This window comes from Mesoplodon bidens (assembly GCF_964165515.1).
Source record: "Mesoplodon bidens genome assembly, chromosome: 9".
Classification (NCBI taxonomy): domain Eukaryota; kingdom Metazoa; phylum Chordata; class Mammalia; order Artiodactyla; family Ziphiidae; genus Mesoplodon; species Mesoplodon bidens.
Window position 1 is genome coordinate 36,163,250 of NC_138166.1, and position 16,856 is coordinate 36,180,105.

The following is a 16,856-nucleotide window of genomic DNA, read 5'->3' on the forward strand; positions in this document are numbered from 1 at the left end:
ACTGGTCTGGTCTGGACACTCCTTAGTTCCTAACTTGGCCACATACTTGGACAGTGGCTATTAGAACTCTCCGGGAAGGCTCTCAGGATTTTCAGAGCAACTGGTCCTTGATTCTGGTTCATGCCTGTCTCTTACTCACTCTGTTTTCTATTCTATTAACTTCCCTGGTTTTCTTTTCTGTGAAGACTGGATGGAACAGGGTCTTCAGTCCATCCGCCTCTCCCAGAAATCTTTAGGAGCCATCTCTGTGTGCCTATGTGTGTGTGTGTTTGTGTGTGTGTGTGTGTTTGTGCATGTGCGTGCGTGCACACGTCTGTGTGTTTGTCTAATCTGTAACACCCAGGCCATGACTTTTAAAATGGTTCTCCTTAAAAAAATGTGGAACTATTGAGAAACTACTTAAGTAATATCACTTAAAACAGTCCCCTCATTTGCAGGGGGTGGGGAGGGTGCGAGGAGGGGGAGGCTTTCTCAGGTTAGACACTTCCTACTGTCAGTAAGTAGAGTGAGAGAGGTTTTTAACACCGTAACAACAACCCAAGATAATAAAAGAATTTGTTACTTGTGCAAAGTCGAAGATTTTCTTTTTGGATCTGGTGGGCAGATTCTCCTGTGTGGTTCCTTCCATCTCAAGTCTCTATTATCTAGTGTAGCATCCAAGGTCACCTTGGAAGGTGGAAAGAGAGGAAGATTGCTACATTCCATTGAGCTAGTTACTGGACCCCACCTAGACAGGCAGGATTTGTAATCTCCCTCAATGCCCAGGAGTAGAATGAAATGACTAGTCCAAGGCAACATCATCATGCCACAGAATGATTTAGAGAGATATAATGAAATATTCCCTCTTTCCCAAAAGCCAGTGGCTCATAGATTAACAATTTACTTCTAAAGACAAAAAATGAAATTTGGAAGATGGAAACTCAATTACATTTTTCACAGCATAGAGTTTCAGTGTAACCAAAATTTCTAGCATAACCATAAAGTATAAACTTGATGAATTACCGAGAGACCCAGCTTCAAACAAAACAAAAGTCCTTGTTTAAGAAATCAACAGTTTTTCACAGAGTACTACAATACAATTAAGATGGTGATAATATAGAATTTAATTTCAAGTTAAGACAATTACATTTAAAAAATAATTCTGTAATTCTTACCTTAAGCTGAGGATAGCCAGAATGGCTATTTTTTTTAATGCAGTTTTAAGCATGAAAGTAAACATACCAAAGTAACATTTTGTTCAAATTTGCTTGCCTGTGATATTTCCCCTTTCAGTTTCCTGCCCTAAACAGTGAAAACAGTAATACATAAAGATGAAGAGGAAGATGCCTTGTATTTTAATTATATGATTGTAAGATTTGAAAGGAAAGTCAGATCTCATCTATTTCTTATTCCCCTCCCCCCTTTGAGGCTAAATTATATCAGACAAAAATGCGAAGATGATAACTAATCTCTTTGTACCTTCTAACCATTAGAGATTGAGTGATAACAGGTGTTTCAATAAGAATTCCATAACCCTGTGATCTTTAAAAATTGAATAGTTAGCTCATTTAAGGTTTAGTGAATAAAGTAATATGTAAACAAATGAGCAAATTCCATGATTCTATTAAAGGATACTCTGGTAAATAGCCAATCATATGCTTTTACCCAGAAGGCAGACATTTCACTTACAGAAACAAGTTAAAAAAAAGGGGGATTCCTTCATTCATCCTTCTGCCACTCCTACTGATAAAAACAAACATCTTCCATTCAAAGCAGAACATTTAGCTCTCAGTTAGCAACAGAAAGTACACTTCCCCAGCAACAGGAAAACCCAAAAAGGACATCTATTTTTAAAGATAAAATGTGAAACCCTCAGCATTTTGCTGATTAAGTGAACAAGATAAATCTTATCTATCCAAAATAGCTGAATGTCCTAAAGATTTCAAGAATAGTGTGATTTTAGATGTTTTTTATTTGATTATTTGCTTTGTTTTTTATACACCAGAACTCTTCCTGACATTTCTGCTGATTTCTCTGTTCATGGATATTTGCAGACATGGCCGTTCCAAGGTAGGAGGTGTCTCATTTTAAGTAGAAAGGTGGTAATTCAAGGAGTTCATTACTACACGCCAAACAGTTCATAGCAGCCTCTGCTTGGTAACAAGGTTTTTGAAAAAGGTGATGATGAATATGCTTGTTGAAGGAAAGTGATAGGAAAACTTGCTATCATAAGTACCAGTTTTAAAATTGAAAGAAACCTTAGAGAGCATTTGTTCTTGAGCCGCAGTGCATTGCCCAATGCTTCAAGCAACAACTGACTGTATTCATGTACACAGTATATTAGTGTTAATCTAATTATATGTTTCAAGCTCTTAATTTTACAGAAAAAGACAGTGAAGCTCAAAAAATGATGAATTTTCACTTTCAAGGTTTAATCCTATTTAATAGCAAAGACAGGACCACAATGCAAATCTTCTCAGGCTTCTACTCTTCTCATTCCGTGGCCAATATTATGGGGCATGTGTCTAGTATCTCTTCCATTCAATTGTACGTACATCTATTACAGTTATTTTTGTTTTTCTTAATTTACTTTAATTTTTTAGTTTTTTTTATGTAGACCATTTTTAAAGTCCTTATTGAATTTGTTACAATATTGCTTCTGTTTTATGTTTTGTTTTTTGGCCGCGAGGCATGTGGGATTTTAGCTCCCCAACCAGGGATCGAACCCGTCCCCCCTGCATTGGAAGTCGAAGTCTTAACCACTGGACCTCCAGGGAAGTCCCTATTACAGTTATTTTTAAATTTAAAATTTTTATTGAAAACAGAAAGATTACCATATATGCAAGGGTGAAGGCAGGTCTCATTAACTTTATGCCAATTGACGTAATATGTAACCATTTAAAAACACTGGTGACTCAGAACAATCTTTTTTTTTTTTACCTTAGTTGTTAAGCTAGTAAAGTAGGAAGTAATATAATAGCAGTCTTTGATTTCACCCTTACTCTGTAAAAATGGAACTAGCTGAGGTAAGCCTTAAATAAGTGGACATACTAGGTTCTGTCTGTGAGTACCGATTCCTCTTCTCATTTCCTCCTTTGGCTGAAGGCAGAAACAGGAGGTCAGAGGCCAGTCACTATTATGATTCACAGAAGAAACTGGGGACAGAATCACTGAAAAATTTTAGTTTTTAAAGTTAACTGATTTAATATATTTGAAAACACAATATATACACACATATAATTCTGAAATATATAACTATACAGTGTATATATATACATACATGTATGTATATATTAATTTTTTCATTAAATATTGTCTCTACTACTAGTTGTGCAACTAGGACAAAAACTTTAACTCTCTGGGGCCCAATTTCTTCATTTGTAAAATGGGAATAATAACAGTTCCTATATTCTCGGGTTGTTGTGAAGCACTTAGAACAGAGCCTGGCACATGGTAAGAATTTAGTATCAGGTATTATAGAGGATTATATATCTAATATATGTAATATTATATATGTATATAATATAGATGTATATATACTTATGATATCTCTATATCCAAGTGAGGTTTCTTCTATAAAATCATTAGTTGTTTGGGTCTGTACATAAAAATGTAAAAGTAATTTCACTATGCATTTCTCTTTATGTTTTAGGGCTGTGAAACTATTCCGTATGATGTGACATTATGCGTTTGTCAGAAATCAGCACAAAGAGTGAAACTTAAGGTATGCGAATTTAAAAATTCAAATTATTTAGGAGGTTGGGGGAATCTCAAGAAACAAAGTAGACTGCAACAAGAGAATCTAACTATATTACCAATATAAGAAATGACCTCACTGAAGAGGGTGGGAGGAAAGGTGCTGAACTAAGCAACTTTGGAAATGACTGAAGTTTGTAACACTAAAGATAAAAGAAACTGCACCTAGACACTGTATTCTAGTTGATTTCACAAGGGGTTATGGGCTAACAATTCTGATACAGCTATACATGCATACTGAAATTGAACAAGTAACTAAATGGATGGCTGATAGTAGGAATCAGGCTTCTCACTGCTGGAGTCAAAATTTACAGATAAGCCAAGGAAGGAGGCTAGAATGATCCTTCTGGTAATGGGTTAGAGACATCACTATGAATTTGTGTTTAGTTTAATATAAGTACAGATGGTTCCATACAGAAATATATATAGATAGGTGTACATATATAGATTAGTGTACATGCATATATTTCCTTGCTTTCTTAACTGCAAGGGCTGAAAAGAAAGGACACCACCAGTAGCAAAGAGCACATCTAGTTTTTAGATGTGTTCCTAGTTTCTAGTTTCTAGAAACCAAGAACAGATCTTGGTTTCTAATACCATTCTCCAGTAAAGGAACCAAAGTTCCTTAGAGAATTGGCTGATTCTAGGACAGAGGTATGACGAGCCTGAAGTATCTTGTAGTATGAGAAATTAAGGAAGTACTCAAAAACGAAAACAAACAAAAAACCATCCCACATTGATGGGATTATATTAAAAGGACATAGGACAACTGAAAGAGCTCCCAGTGGCCAAAGCTGAGGCAATTTGAGCAACCAAATAAAATAGTATTGGATTTAACCCAAAGTATAAAATAAATATCTACGAGTACATACACATACAAAGAAATGATTGAATCAATAAAAAATGGAGAAGAGACAAGTCACCTATGCAAAATAATTTGAAATAATTTATGTAGATCTATACTCAAAGAGGAGGAGGTGACTGAGGTCAGCATCAAGATCTTGTTGATAGCATGTATCCTTGATAGGTGATCTGGGGAATGTTACTAAACTCATGTCCTGGAGGGTAATAAGATCTACTGTGATGGTTTTTTTCAATCGTTCAATATATGCAAAATGCCTCCCATAGCACCTGGCCCATATATTGAAAAATAGTATTCAAAGTTGAGAATTAACTGTTTGAAAAGTGCTGATTTTATGGTGTAAAAATACTTGTTTTAAAAACTATTGACTGGGGCTGTCAGTGATCCAGTAAAATCTCTGAAATACACTACAGACTCTACATATTTGTAATATGGTCCTTTCTATTGAGATCTTGGTACCATTGTGGACTTGTGAATATTATTTTATGGCTGCATCTGCTGTTAGCAAAACTTCATCTTATAACTGCTTCTCTCTTAGTCTTAAGTTGCCTCAGTATTTCCTCAAAAAATACTGTGCAAGAAAAAAGCACCTGCTGAGCTATTTAAGGCTAGACTTCAGAACACTCTCAAATGCCTTGAAATTTCTGCTTTACTGTTGTCATACTAAAGCTATAAGAAAGAATCAGTATATCCTGCTGCTGTCTGTTCTTAGAATGTGTCTTCTCTGTTGCCAATGCATTATTTTAATACTGATTCAGTGGCTGTGATATTGGACCTTTAATGCTCAGTACAGGTGGTAGGTGACACTGATGACATTATGAAGAAACTGGAGTTAATAAAGTGGTTTAAGAAACTGAAAGATTAAATGTGACAACTGTTTGATAGATGCAATTTGCTTAGGAGATTGATGCTATACTTTTCCAGTTTCTCAAAAATGATTATAGTCAACATGTGACAACCTGAATATGCAGATGAATTTTTTTTCTTTGCTTTAAAATTAAGAAATTAGGCAAATTGGATATTCGGAATTGTTGCTCAGAGGTTTGGAAATCACTGGCAGTGGCCTGTTTAAAAGCATCACACACTTGATTTTTGCCTCTGACCTCTTTTTGTCATCCTTTCCTGTGTTAATTAGACTGGACACTGCTTGTTGAGGAATCAAACCTTTTGCAATAACAACCACAGATGTATCCTTATCATGTGTTTCTTAAGATGGATAGTTTTGTTTTGTTTCAAATTTCTGATTGATAGCCAAAGAACGTGGCATCTCAGGTCAGCCTGTCCCAGGTTTCCTCTGTAACAACTGATAGGATGTTTTTAAGACCACGTGGTATGAAACCGCAATCTGTGCCAAATTAGATGCTTACTTTTTTTTTTGAAGCTAGCTGCTTCTATAGCATTCTCTTTCCCAACTTCCATAAATCTCTGAAATGACATACCTTATTTACTTTGTTGCTTCGCTTGCTAGCAAATTAACTTTGACTCATGCCAATGTATATATACATAAGAAAGCTTTTCTTCTAAACATATTTTATCTTTATAATCCCCCATCCCATTATCACCATTGAAAATATCAGCAGTAATATAAGCTTAAGGGAAAGGCTCAGCTTACTATTCTGTCATAAACTTTTCTCTGGCATTCTAGTGACAGTAAAAGTAATTCTTCCATTAATTGCAAGATAAGAACACACAATGGTCAATTGAAAAAAAATTCTTTCAACACAGAGGATTTTGTTTTCATTTTTAATTAGGCCTTTTCCTTGCGGAGTCTTTTAGGAGGACACTGGGGGAGGGGCAACATTTTAAAAGGATGGTCATAATAGGCTTCCTTGAAAAAGGTGGTATTTGAGCAAAGATGGAACAGAAGTGAGAGATCTAGCCATGCGGGTACCTGGTGGAAAGATCCTTCCAGATAAATATTCAGTGCAAAGGCCCCAGGGCTAGAGGATGCCTTGCTGTTATAGGAGCAGTGCTTAGCAGAAATGAGGTCAGAGAGGTGGATGTGGGGTGGGACTGGGGAGGCTAGATAACATAAGGTTTTTTAGGTCACAGAAAGAACTCTGGCTGAGAAAACTTGGAGCTAATGATTTTGGCTTGCTCCTAGGTCTACGGACAAACTTCTAAATGTTAAAAGCATAGCCATGTCATATTACAGGTTGGTACAAACCTCAAGTTGTGCCTACACTTAATTTATCACCTTTAAAATAAGTGAAAATGCCTTCCTTCTGGAATGGGAAAAACATGTGAAAAGAAAATTAAATACAGGCCAGACACCTAAATTAGTTTTAATTTACTAGTTGGTATCTTAAATATTAATGAGCCTCCTCTGTTTTCTTATTTATAGGTTGCAACAGTTATCTTTTTCCAGGTTCCTTGTTGTCTCTAGTATCTCTTCGTTTCCTTAATATCTTAGGCCAGAGAGTATTTTCCAATCTTATTTTCTATTCATGGCTATTCTGTCAATCCCTGTAACACATTTTATTCTGTTGCAGAGATCAGAATTTTGCTGGCCCAGAAATATGAAAATTATGTATTAGATGTAGATTAAAACAACAGCAAAATTACTTTGCCTCACTTAGTTGAACTGAGTAAAATCAGGATTTATCTTGAATTTCTACCTGGCTACCTAAATGAATCATTTTCTTTCCTTGATGAGGACACAACAGAGGTAACACAAAGTTTCTAATGCCTTTACTTAATGTTTTGAGAATATAAGAGTAATGTATTAGGTAAATTTCATTTTGCACAATAGTAGTATTGTTAAGGGAAGGGGGGACTCCGGTTAAGGGGAAGGAACTTCTTTCCCAAATGCCTCTGTATCCCCTTAAAAGAGGTGGAAGGATTCTGCGTGTCAAATTTGAAAATTTACTTGTCAATTCCTTGGAAACTGGTTTCTAACATACAACAGGGTAACTCACTTTGACAGCAGGTTCAGGTAAATTACTTTAATTACAATTCAGGTAGAAGTGACTGCCTTCAGTTTCACACTGTAACTCGCCTAGTGGCAGGTTCAGAACGGTGTCAGTAACAGGGGCTTCTATGCACCCTGCGTTCCAGAGTTCAGTCCCATTTAAGTTAGGACTATTGACAATGACACGTGCTGAAATTTGCTCATCATGATACACACACACACAAACACACACGCACACACTGTATCAAGAAGCCAGTGAAGTTGTACAGACCGCAGTTAAAAAGTAAAATTGGCTTTACATTTTTTAGAGGTCTCTTACGAAGAGCAAAACCAAGCCCTCATTGTTATACAGGTGCTGGCCAAACACCGAATCAGCGACACTCTGCTACGACCGGGGTAAAGCTGATATGCCTGTATCACTTCTACTACCTGTCGCGCACCCCAGTAGAGAACTCGCTGAGGACTGGGAAGGACAAAAGAAAGTTTCTGTCAAAGTTTAGAAGGAAAGAGGGGCTGAGGAGGGAGCACTTTCAGATCATATTTAAGCCCCAGACAGTGGAGAAAGCCGAACATCCCCCTCCTGCTCTTGGGTCGCCGCGGGGCCGGAGATATGCGAGAGGGAAGTTTTTCTACTACTGGACATCTGCCGCCTTGTCCCCGAGACGCGCCAAGTCCGCAGCGCCATCCGTCGAAGCCTCGGCCTCTGCCCGTCTCGCTGTACCCCAGGGCCGACCGACCCCGTCGTGCGGCGGAGGATCAGCGGCCGCCGCGGACGCGCCCGCCGACTCCCGGGCCGGAATCGCGCAGGGGCCTCTTTGCCCTCCCAGCGGTCCCAAGTCGGTCTCTGCGCCCTGCTCCAGGGCCCTTGCAGCTGGCGCCGATTGGGTCTCCGGCCACCCGCCTCCACTTCCCCTCGCGCCGGCGCTATGGCGACGGTCACGAGACGCCGGCTGCCCCTGCGCCCGCCAATGGGAGCGCACGTCGCGGGGAGACGCGGACGTCGCTCTTCCAAGATGGCGGCGCGTCCGTCGAGAGCTGCCGGGCCGGAGGGAAGCCAGCGAAGCCGAGTAAAGCCGCCGCCCGGGAGAGGACTGAAGGAGCTGTTGCCGCCGTTGGCGGCGGCTCAGGCAGTTTTCGCTGCTGCTACGGCTGTTGCCATGCGGCGAGGCTAGGGAGGAGCTCACTTCCCCGGGGTGTAATAATGTTAACAGAGGTAAGCGGCGACGGCGGCCAGTGTTTACCTGTGAAATGGGGAAGGGGCTGGCGCCGGCCGGTCGGCTAACATTATTAACGCCGCCTGCGGGCTCGACCCTTGGTAGCGGGCCCCGGGGCCCGAGCAGAGCGGGGATCCTACAAGTGCCCCCTGAAGAGGAGCTGTGCTGACTCAACAGTCCCGCCACCTCCGGATGCCTGTGCCTTTTCTTTTCGCAGTTGCCACTTGCCCGTCGCCCCTGGCACTGGTCTCCCTCCTGCCGTCGCTGCCTCCTAACTCGCCGCTCCCTTCGTGGCGTCCCCTTACACGCTGGTCTGTGGCAGTGTCGGTCTCTCTGCGTTGCTGCTGGTTCCTGTTCCCCTACGGTTTGCCCGAGGTCTCTCTCTTCGCGGGTCCCTGGCCTCCAGGGCCCTCCACCTCCAAGCTCGGTCGGCATCCTGGGTTTGTCACTCGGCCAGACCGGTTTGTTTCCCACCCCCTACCTTGACTGCTTCGTGAAGAGGACCTCTTTTTCTCAGGGGGATACTTAGATAGCCCAGTTACATCACCTCCCTCTCCCACACTCTGTCACCTTTCGCTTAAATCGTAGGAATCTGAAAGTTGAGTTTAGCATCTATCTTCTTGATTTGCTTAAGACTTCCTTGGTACTCTCAGTGGAACAGTTTTTTCCCTTGGTCCTGAAATGGAAGTAGGGCAACTATGACTAGCCAATCAGTTTCCCTTTTCTAGTGCTTGATGACCATTGCAAAAAGCAGACTTTTTGAAGAAGTAGAGTTTGCCTTTACTAGCAGTATTTTAAGGGGAAGAACGAAATTGATGTAAGTAGGTACTGGACCTAAGTTAACACAGTTATGTGTTGTGGTATATGTTAGTGTGGGTGTCATTGAAGATAAATTCTGAAGCTTGTGGATCTGAGGAAATATCTTAGAAGCTATACTCACTTTAAGTCCTGTGAAGCTTCCAATGTCAGCTGTCAGGTACTAGTTTGGGCATCTTTGTGGGCTGAACTAAGGATAGCAAACAATTTTAAAAATGGGCAATGGGAAGTATTCCTACTTGGGCTAACGAGGACATAAAAATGTTTGTAGATGAGTGGCTTTTGTTGTGTGAAAATGTGATAATAAAGGACTTGCCTTTCCAGCCTTATTAACTCTGAGGAACTTCATACTTTGGTATTTGTACTTAATAATCTGCACACAGCCTGGTGTAGGATGGGCCTGGTAAATACTTATTGGTTGATTTTTAACTCATGAACTACTTATTTCTAGTAGTTTATAGTTCACTATATATTTCTGAATTCCATAGATTTTTTTTTCATTCCTGTAGTTAATTTTATTCCCATGGTTAATTTTATTCACAGAGATTATGGTATATCATAAACTCTGTTGTCATTAGCAGTATTAGGTTAAAAAAAAAGGCAAGTAGCAGAAGTTCTATTTTTACCTGTAGTGTGATATTTTGTTAGGAATAATTAGCCTTATAATAAATTTTCAGTGGTGTTGCTAATGTACAATATTTTATGAGATAATCTTTTGGTTAAATTTGGCTTAGGTTAGCAGCCTTTGAAGAGTTGTAATGCTTTCACATGAACTCAGTGCTTGCTAGTAAAATGAGAGTCTTGATTTGGAAAGGCTGAACTTTCTAAGCTTCTGTATTTTATTTTATTTTTTGGCTGTGCCACGCGGCTTGCGGGATGTCAATTCCCCGACCAGGGATTGAACCCGGGCCACGGCAGTTAAAGCCGCGGAATTCTAACCGCTAGGCCACCAGGGAACACCCTGAAGCTTCTGTATTTTAAAATAATTTCATCTTTCAGTGAAATGTTTTAAACAGTAAGTCAGTGATAGTAGTTAGATGTGCTTTATTGCTATGTGTGTGTGTGTGTGCTGTGCATAGCTTTTAAGTGGAAGAGCCAGGGTTCCAACCTGGGCAATATCTGCTGAGTTTTTCGTTAACCACTACACTAGATTACCTCTCCAAAGTAAGGCCCACATTAAATGGTACTTGGATCTCATCTATGGTTGTGGGTAGTCATTTTATAGATGAGAAAATTGAAGCCCAGAGACTTGTCCAAGGCCAAACAATTATTAGTAGCAAAGGTAAAACTAGCATCCCATCTCCTGACTCTCAGTACAGAACTCTGACCATTTTGCTCTCTATGAATAGTTTTCGGCTCTCTTGAGAGATTTTATTTTATTTATTTATTTTAATTTATCTTTCTTTTATTTATTTATTTTTGGCTGCATTGGGTCTTCGTTGCTGCGCGCAGGCTTTCTCTAGTTGCGGAGAGCGGGGGCCACTCTTTGTTGTGCAGGCTTCTCATTGTGGCTTCTGTTGCGGAGCACGGGCTCTAGAGTGCAGGCTCAGAAGTTGTGGCACACGGGCTTAGTTGCTCCGTGGCATGTGGGATCTTCCTGGACCAGGGATTGAACCCGTGTCCCCTTGCATTGGCAGGCGGATTCTTAACCACTGTGCCACCAGGGAAGCCCCACCTACTCCTTTTTTTAAATAGGAGTGAACTTCCATATATCAGACTTAGGATATAGGATGTTTACCTGAGAATTTGTTTCAATTAATCTGAATTTTCACAACATTCAAATATAATGAAATATTTTTTAGTGAATTTTCATTACACACACTTTAAAAAGCTACTGGGGTTATTGTTTCTGAGCATGTATTATTACAGAGAACTAAAGGTATAGAAGATGTAGGAAAATATGCTGAATTTGCACCACTGCTGTGGCACACTCTAGAGGTTGTGCATAAAAACCAGTTACCAATCTGTTGACACTTGTACTTTTAAAAACAGTGAATAAAAATCGTACTTATTTAAACTTAGCAGTTGTTTGGGTTGTGTGTAAATGTGGAGCATTAGTAAATGTTACATAAAACTTGTAGTTGTGCTAAGTTATTTCCATCTAGATTTATTGATTTTTTTAATATATTAACACTCATTCTTGATTTTGTGGTTAACAAATATGATACAGATGGGTAAGGCATAAACTGCTGCACTTTTAGAGGTCCCAGGTTAATAATTAAGGGAGTAAAATTTTGTGGTTCAAATAAATTTGGAAGATTTGCCTAAAGGAAGTTAAAAAGGACTTCTTATAGCTTTTGATAGGTGATTTGCTGTCAAAGAATGTGTTAGAATTTGTGTCAAATTGCATAGAGACTGTGATGGTTAATTTTATGTGTCAACTTGATTGGCCTTGGGGTGCCACATTAAATATTATTTCTGGGTACCACCGTGATGGTGCAGCCGGATGAGGATGAGATTGGGATTTGAATTGGTGGACTTGTTAAAGTAGGTTGCTCTCCCCAGTGTGGGTGGGCACCAATCAATCTCTTGAGGGCCTGAGTAGAACAATAGGAGGAAGGAATTTGCCCCTTTTTCTGCATCACTGTTTGAGCTGGGACATTTCATTTCATCTTCTCCTGCCCTTGGACTGGGATTTATACCATGAGCTCCCCTGATTCTCAGGCCTTTGGATTGAATTACACCACTGGCTTTCCTGGCTCTCCAGCTTGCAGACAGCAGATGGTGGGACTTCTCAGCTTCCATAATCTTGTGAGCCAGTCCCTCATAATAAATCTTAAAAAAATTTTCTATTGGTTCTGTTTCTCTGGATAACCCTGACGAATACAGATACTTACAGAGTTTCTTGTATTTCGCTTTGGGGAATCCTGAGATGTGATGAGCTGTGCATTAAGGGAGAGTCTTTGGACTTTCAGAGCTCTTTTTAAAGACACACACACACACTCTTGCCCATAGAAGTGCTTAAGAAAAAATTATGACTTGATTTTGTTGGTTAATACATTAGTTAAGAGAAATACTCTTGGGGTGGGTTACTCCTTAACTGACACGAGCTATTTCTTTAATTATTAGTTAATGACATTATAAAGGCTACTAACCAGAACAAGAAGCATAGGCCCATTGCTATTCAAAGGATGTTAAGAGGTGGGAAAGAGATTTTATAAGGGAAGTAGAAGGACATTACTGTCTAGAATGAGGCTGGCTTGCCACTCTACATCTTTTGACAAGCCAAGCTGAGTATTGCCAACCATTTCTCAAGAATTCTAAAGGGTCTTTGTTTTATTTTCCCCCCACTGATTCCAGACTTTCAGAGAGCTTATAAATAAACTATATTTATTTAGTATTTATTTTCATTATATTTTCTTATTCTAGCATGCATATACCGTTTTTCATCACTTATGATTATCAACTAGCTAGCTGGTTGACAGAATTGCAAACAAAAGCAAATGTGTGATTTTTTAGTTAAACTCTACAGCTTTATATTAGATAAATGTAGGTCTTCCATTTGGCATTTCAGAATATTAAAATAGAGGTTTTAGATTTCCATAACCATCCTTGGGAGTCCTAGGTAGGGAGATACTAGTGTTCAGATGGATTGTTCCAAAGTTTGTTGACCAGTGTTTCATAGAAATTGATAGAAGTTTCTTAACTAGTCCACTCTGTTTAAAAGTTTTGCCTTAATTGCTACAAGTTTATAAAATTACTTTTATTTATTTGAGGAAATACGGAATTAAAGTACAGACATTTGTAGTTTTAAAGGTACAAGGCATTGGTTTGTGAATCATAAGGCCACTGCAAAGTGTATGGGGTTTACATTTCTGTGTGTAGTAACTACCAGCACATGTATACACTTTTGCAGATTATAAAGGGTGCTTCATCTCTTAATCTAATCACGTTGTTAGATGTGCTCATGCTTACGTTCAGTGTCATTTCTAGTGTAACTGTGGAATAAAGAGTATTGTCTAGAGTAAAGAGAGAAAAAAGGGTATGTGAGGATGTTTGAAGTAGATCATTTTAGGTGGATCAAGTAAGCTCTGTTAGCTGAGTAATAATGGAAAAGGAGGGAGCATGAGCTTCTGGAAGGGGAAGAAAACAGGTTCTATCATGGTTAAGAGTTTCTAATGCTGGCTACTCACTAATTAGCCATTTGGTGGCAAAGCTAAGTGACTTTATGGTATTCCTGAGTGAGGTTCTCAGGGTATGTTTTTTTAAATTGTTTTGAAATTCTGTGGTTTCACAGACCATCAAGTGCTCCCTCAATTGATGGAACTCTAACATTGACTTTCTGAGTCAAGTTTAATTTTCATATTACAATGCCTTATATGTTTGTGAGGAGAGGGAACTTTGAATTAAAGCAAGTGGACAGCTCTGTTTTATCATGTTAAAAAATGGTTGAAGCTTGAGTAATAGGTTGAAGTCATGGTGATGCGTACTTTGTCTATCAACTACCACAATAGTGAGGCTACACAAATATGACCTATATGTTAGGCATTCTAAGGATGAGTCTTAATGTCACCACTTATTTATGATGTGACATTGGGGAAGTTGTTTGAACTTTCTGAGCCTTAGTTTCCTTCTTTGTGAAATTGGGATAATAATAGCACCTTCCTAGCTACTCTCACATTGTTATGAAGATCAAATAAAATGACAGAGAGTAAAATTCTTTGTAAACTGTCAATCATTATACAAATATTAGTGGTTAATACATCAGTTTTGTTCTCTATATGTCTTGCACTAATATGAATTCAGGTTCTAGGCTCCATCTAGCTTTATGGCTCACTAGCTTCTCAGTGGATCCCAGGAGAATGAGGGTATCCCCTGGCCGGCCATTGGTGCAGTTACAGGGAGGCAGGGGCTAGCCTAAAAGAAGGGAAAGGAAAAAAAATAGACTGAGAGCATGTCTTGCCGAGTAATAATAAGGATAGCTTCTTGTGTGGTTGGTAAATTGATTCCAGAGAATTTCTGAAAAGGCAGTTCCAAAAAATATTTTGAAAAAGGTTACTTATTTGAGGGTTAGTAGTCATTTGTGTATACATAGTGTGAAATATTCGTGGGAAAAGAAATCCTTTATTTTTAATCAACCCTGGTAAATTATTAAAATCCTGGTAGATTCTTAAGAAATAAATTAATAAGTTCTTAATTCTTAATTGTTTAATACAATTTTTATAAGGCTTTGGTTGTAACTTTTACTAATAGAGATTAATTTTTGTGGATCACTTTGTTCACCAAACATAAATACTCCTACTCTGTGGTAGGCCCATGCTAAGTTCTGGTGCTGCAGTTGTGTCCGACCTGAAACCTGCCTTCAGAAAATTCACTATCAGAGCTAACTGGTGCCAGTTTGGCCATCATTCAGCTGAAGCTTTGAGGTCTTTTGTCAGAATAAAACAAATTACGTAATTAAAAGGTGAAAAATTAAGAGGAATAAAAGGTTGGAGAATGTAATTAAAAGGTAATTACTTGCATTTGCTTTCTAACTCTATGTAAAACTACCAGTTTGGATGACATGTCAGCTCTAAAATGAGCTGCTTCTTACAACTGAAGAGTCAGCCCATTTCTACTGTCTCTATTTGCTCCAAGCTAATTCACGGTGAGAAGTGGAAAAAAAAACCCAAGAGAACAGAGTAGCAAAAAAAAAGTGAATTTGTCTTTTGTTTTGTTTTTATGAAAAGACTCTTTATATCTCCTTAAGAGGTCTACCAGATTTTACTGAAAGACGTAGCTGAATTCCATTACCCTGGTAAAAGTAGAACTTGGTCCCTACCTTGTATGTTACATACTCGTGTAAACTCCTGAATGTGCGGCTTACCATTGTATTCCCAGTGCCTGGAAGAGAGCTTAACGCTTAGTCCTCACTAAATATCTGTCAATAAAAGAATGTTGAATATTCCCTCCAGCAAAATGAAAGTAAAATTGAAAAATCACTAAGACAAAAATCATTGTTGATAAATTTAAACTATCACATTAATTATCCTTCAAGGATTGGTTATTATCTCTGTCCATTAGGCTTTTTAAAATAGTACACTGTGGTTGAATATTATGTTTGGGATCACAAAACACGCACACAAAAGTTAAGACAAAAAAAAAAAGGTGAACATTAAGCATTTAGTTAGAATGTAGTTCTGTTTTAATTTTTCCTACAGAGACGAATCTGATTAGATTGATGTTATTTTCATGTAACAAATCATAAATGCAAGAACAACTTGGATTTTATTTTGTGTTTCTTAGTACTTACTTTTTATGATTTCATTTGTATTCCTGAACTAGATAAACCTAAAGCTTTGTTTATAATAGTACAGTAATGCAGATTTTTGTGGTGCTTTGTTGAGTGTTTCGTGTTTTTATGACCTTTAACGTTGTCTCGAAGTTTGCAAGTAAGAGTAAAAATTTAGTCCTGAATTTCAAAAAGTTGGAAATTTGCGGGGTACCTTTTCTAGGAGGGCAGCTGCTACCACGATCTCTTACCTAAAATACCTCTCAATGTCACTCTTAGAGCATTGTTAGATCATTTCACCCATCTATAATTCCACTGTATATTCAGAAATAATATGTACCAGAAAAGTTCAATACAATAATTCTGCAGCTTGTTTAATGACCTTTCAGTTAGTGCCAGAGGCTCATATACAATCAACTGGAAGAATTCACCATTGTTAGATTACTGCACTGTTTTCTCCAATTTCCTGAGGGACCTTTTAATTCTGATGCAGTTGTGAAATTCCTAAGGTGAATCCTGTTTTGCTCTTGACCTTAGCCCTGCATTATTGGAGAGTCCTTGAATGTTACTCAATTTAAACCTGAATTGGTTTTGCTCTTGGAACCCTGGAGCTATCTTTAGCCTGGCTGTGGTTTGGCAGGTGAGCGAGTCTGTGATTCTTTGTATTGTGACATCTTTTGTTTTCAGGCCAGAGTTGTGTGACAACAGACCATGTATGGAGAATGGCTCTTGGATTCACGATCATTTGAGGCTTGGAAGTTATAAAACTGAAGTTGTACAGTTTTAATGGAAGAGTTAAGTCTGAAATAAAATTTCACCTCAGTTTAGTTATTACATAGATTTTGGGAAATAATGGTCTGATTTTAAGATACTATGATATTATGTGTTATCTAATGTTTCTCCAAGTCATAATATTATACTTTAGAATTTGTCCTTGATTTCTCTTCCTGAGATTATTTGAGGTGGCATTTTTTCTTCCTCAGAACTTTCCTCAGGGTGTTTAATCAGATCACAACTGTTAGTATAACTAGCTACTTTAATGTCCAGTGTTCATTACTAACATCAGATGCTTTTTCTTGAGTACTACCTAAGTGCTCAACACTCAAA

The 16,856-nt window shown here is 38.6% G+C and overlaps 1 protein-coding gene across 3 annotated transcripts in view; it reads left to right on the forward strand.

The window, feature by feature from the left end:
• The first annotated feature begins 7,633 nt into the window (after positions 1 to 7,633).
• Positions 7,634 to 16,856, forward strand: part of SNX13 (sorting nexin 13) — a 149,294-nt gene continuing 140,071 nt past the window's right edge. For 2 of the 3 annotated variants that reach the window (XM_081243603.1, XM_081243606.1), the window contains exon 1: positions 8,634 to 8,721. Coding sequence is in view for 1 of the 3 variants with exons in the window: in XM_081243602.1 (XP_081099728.1) it covers positions 8,119 to 8,721 (603 nt within the window). In the remaining 2 variants the exon portion in view is untranslated. Of the gene's footprint in view, positions 8,722 to 16,856 lie in introns of all 3 variants that reach the window. The other variant, XM_081243602.1, reaches the window with a different exon arrangement.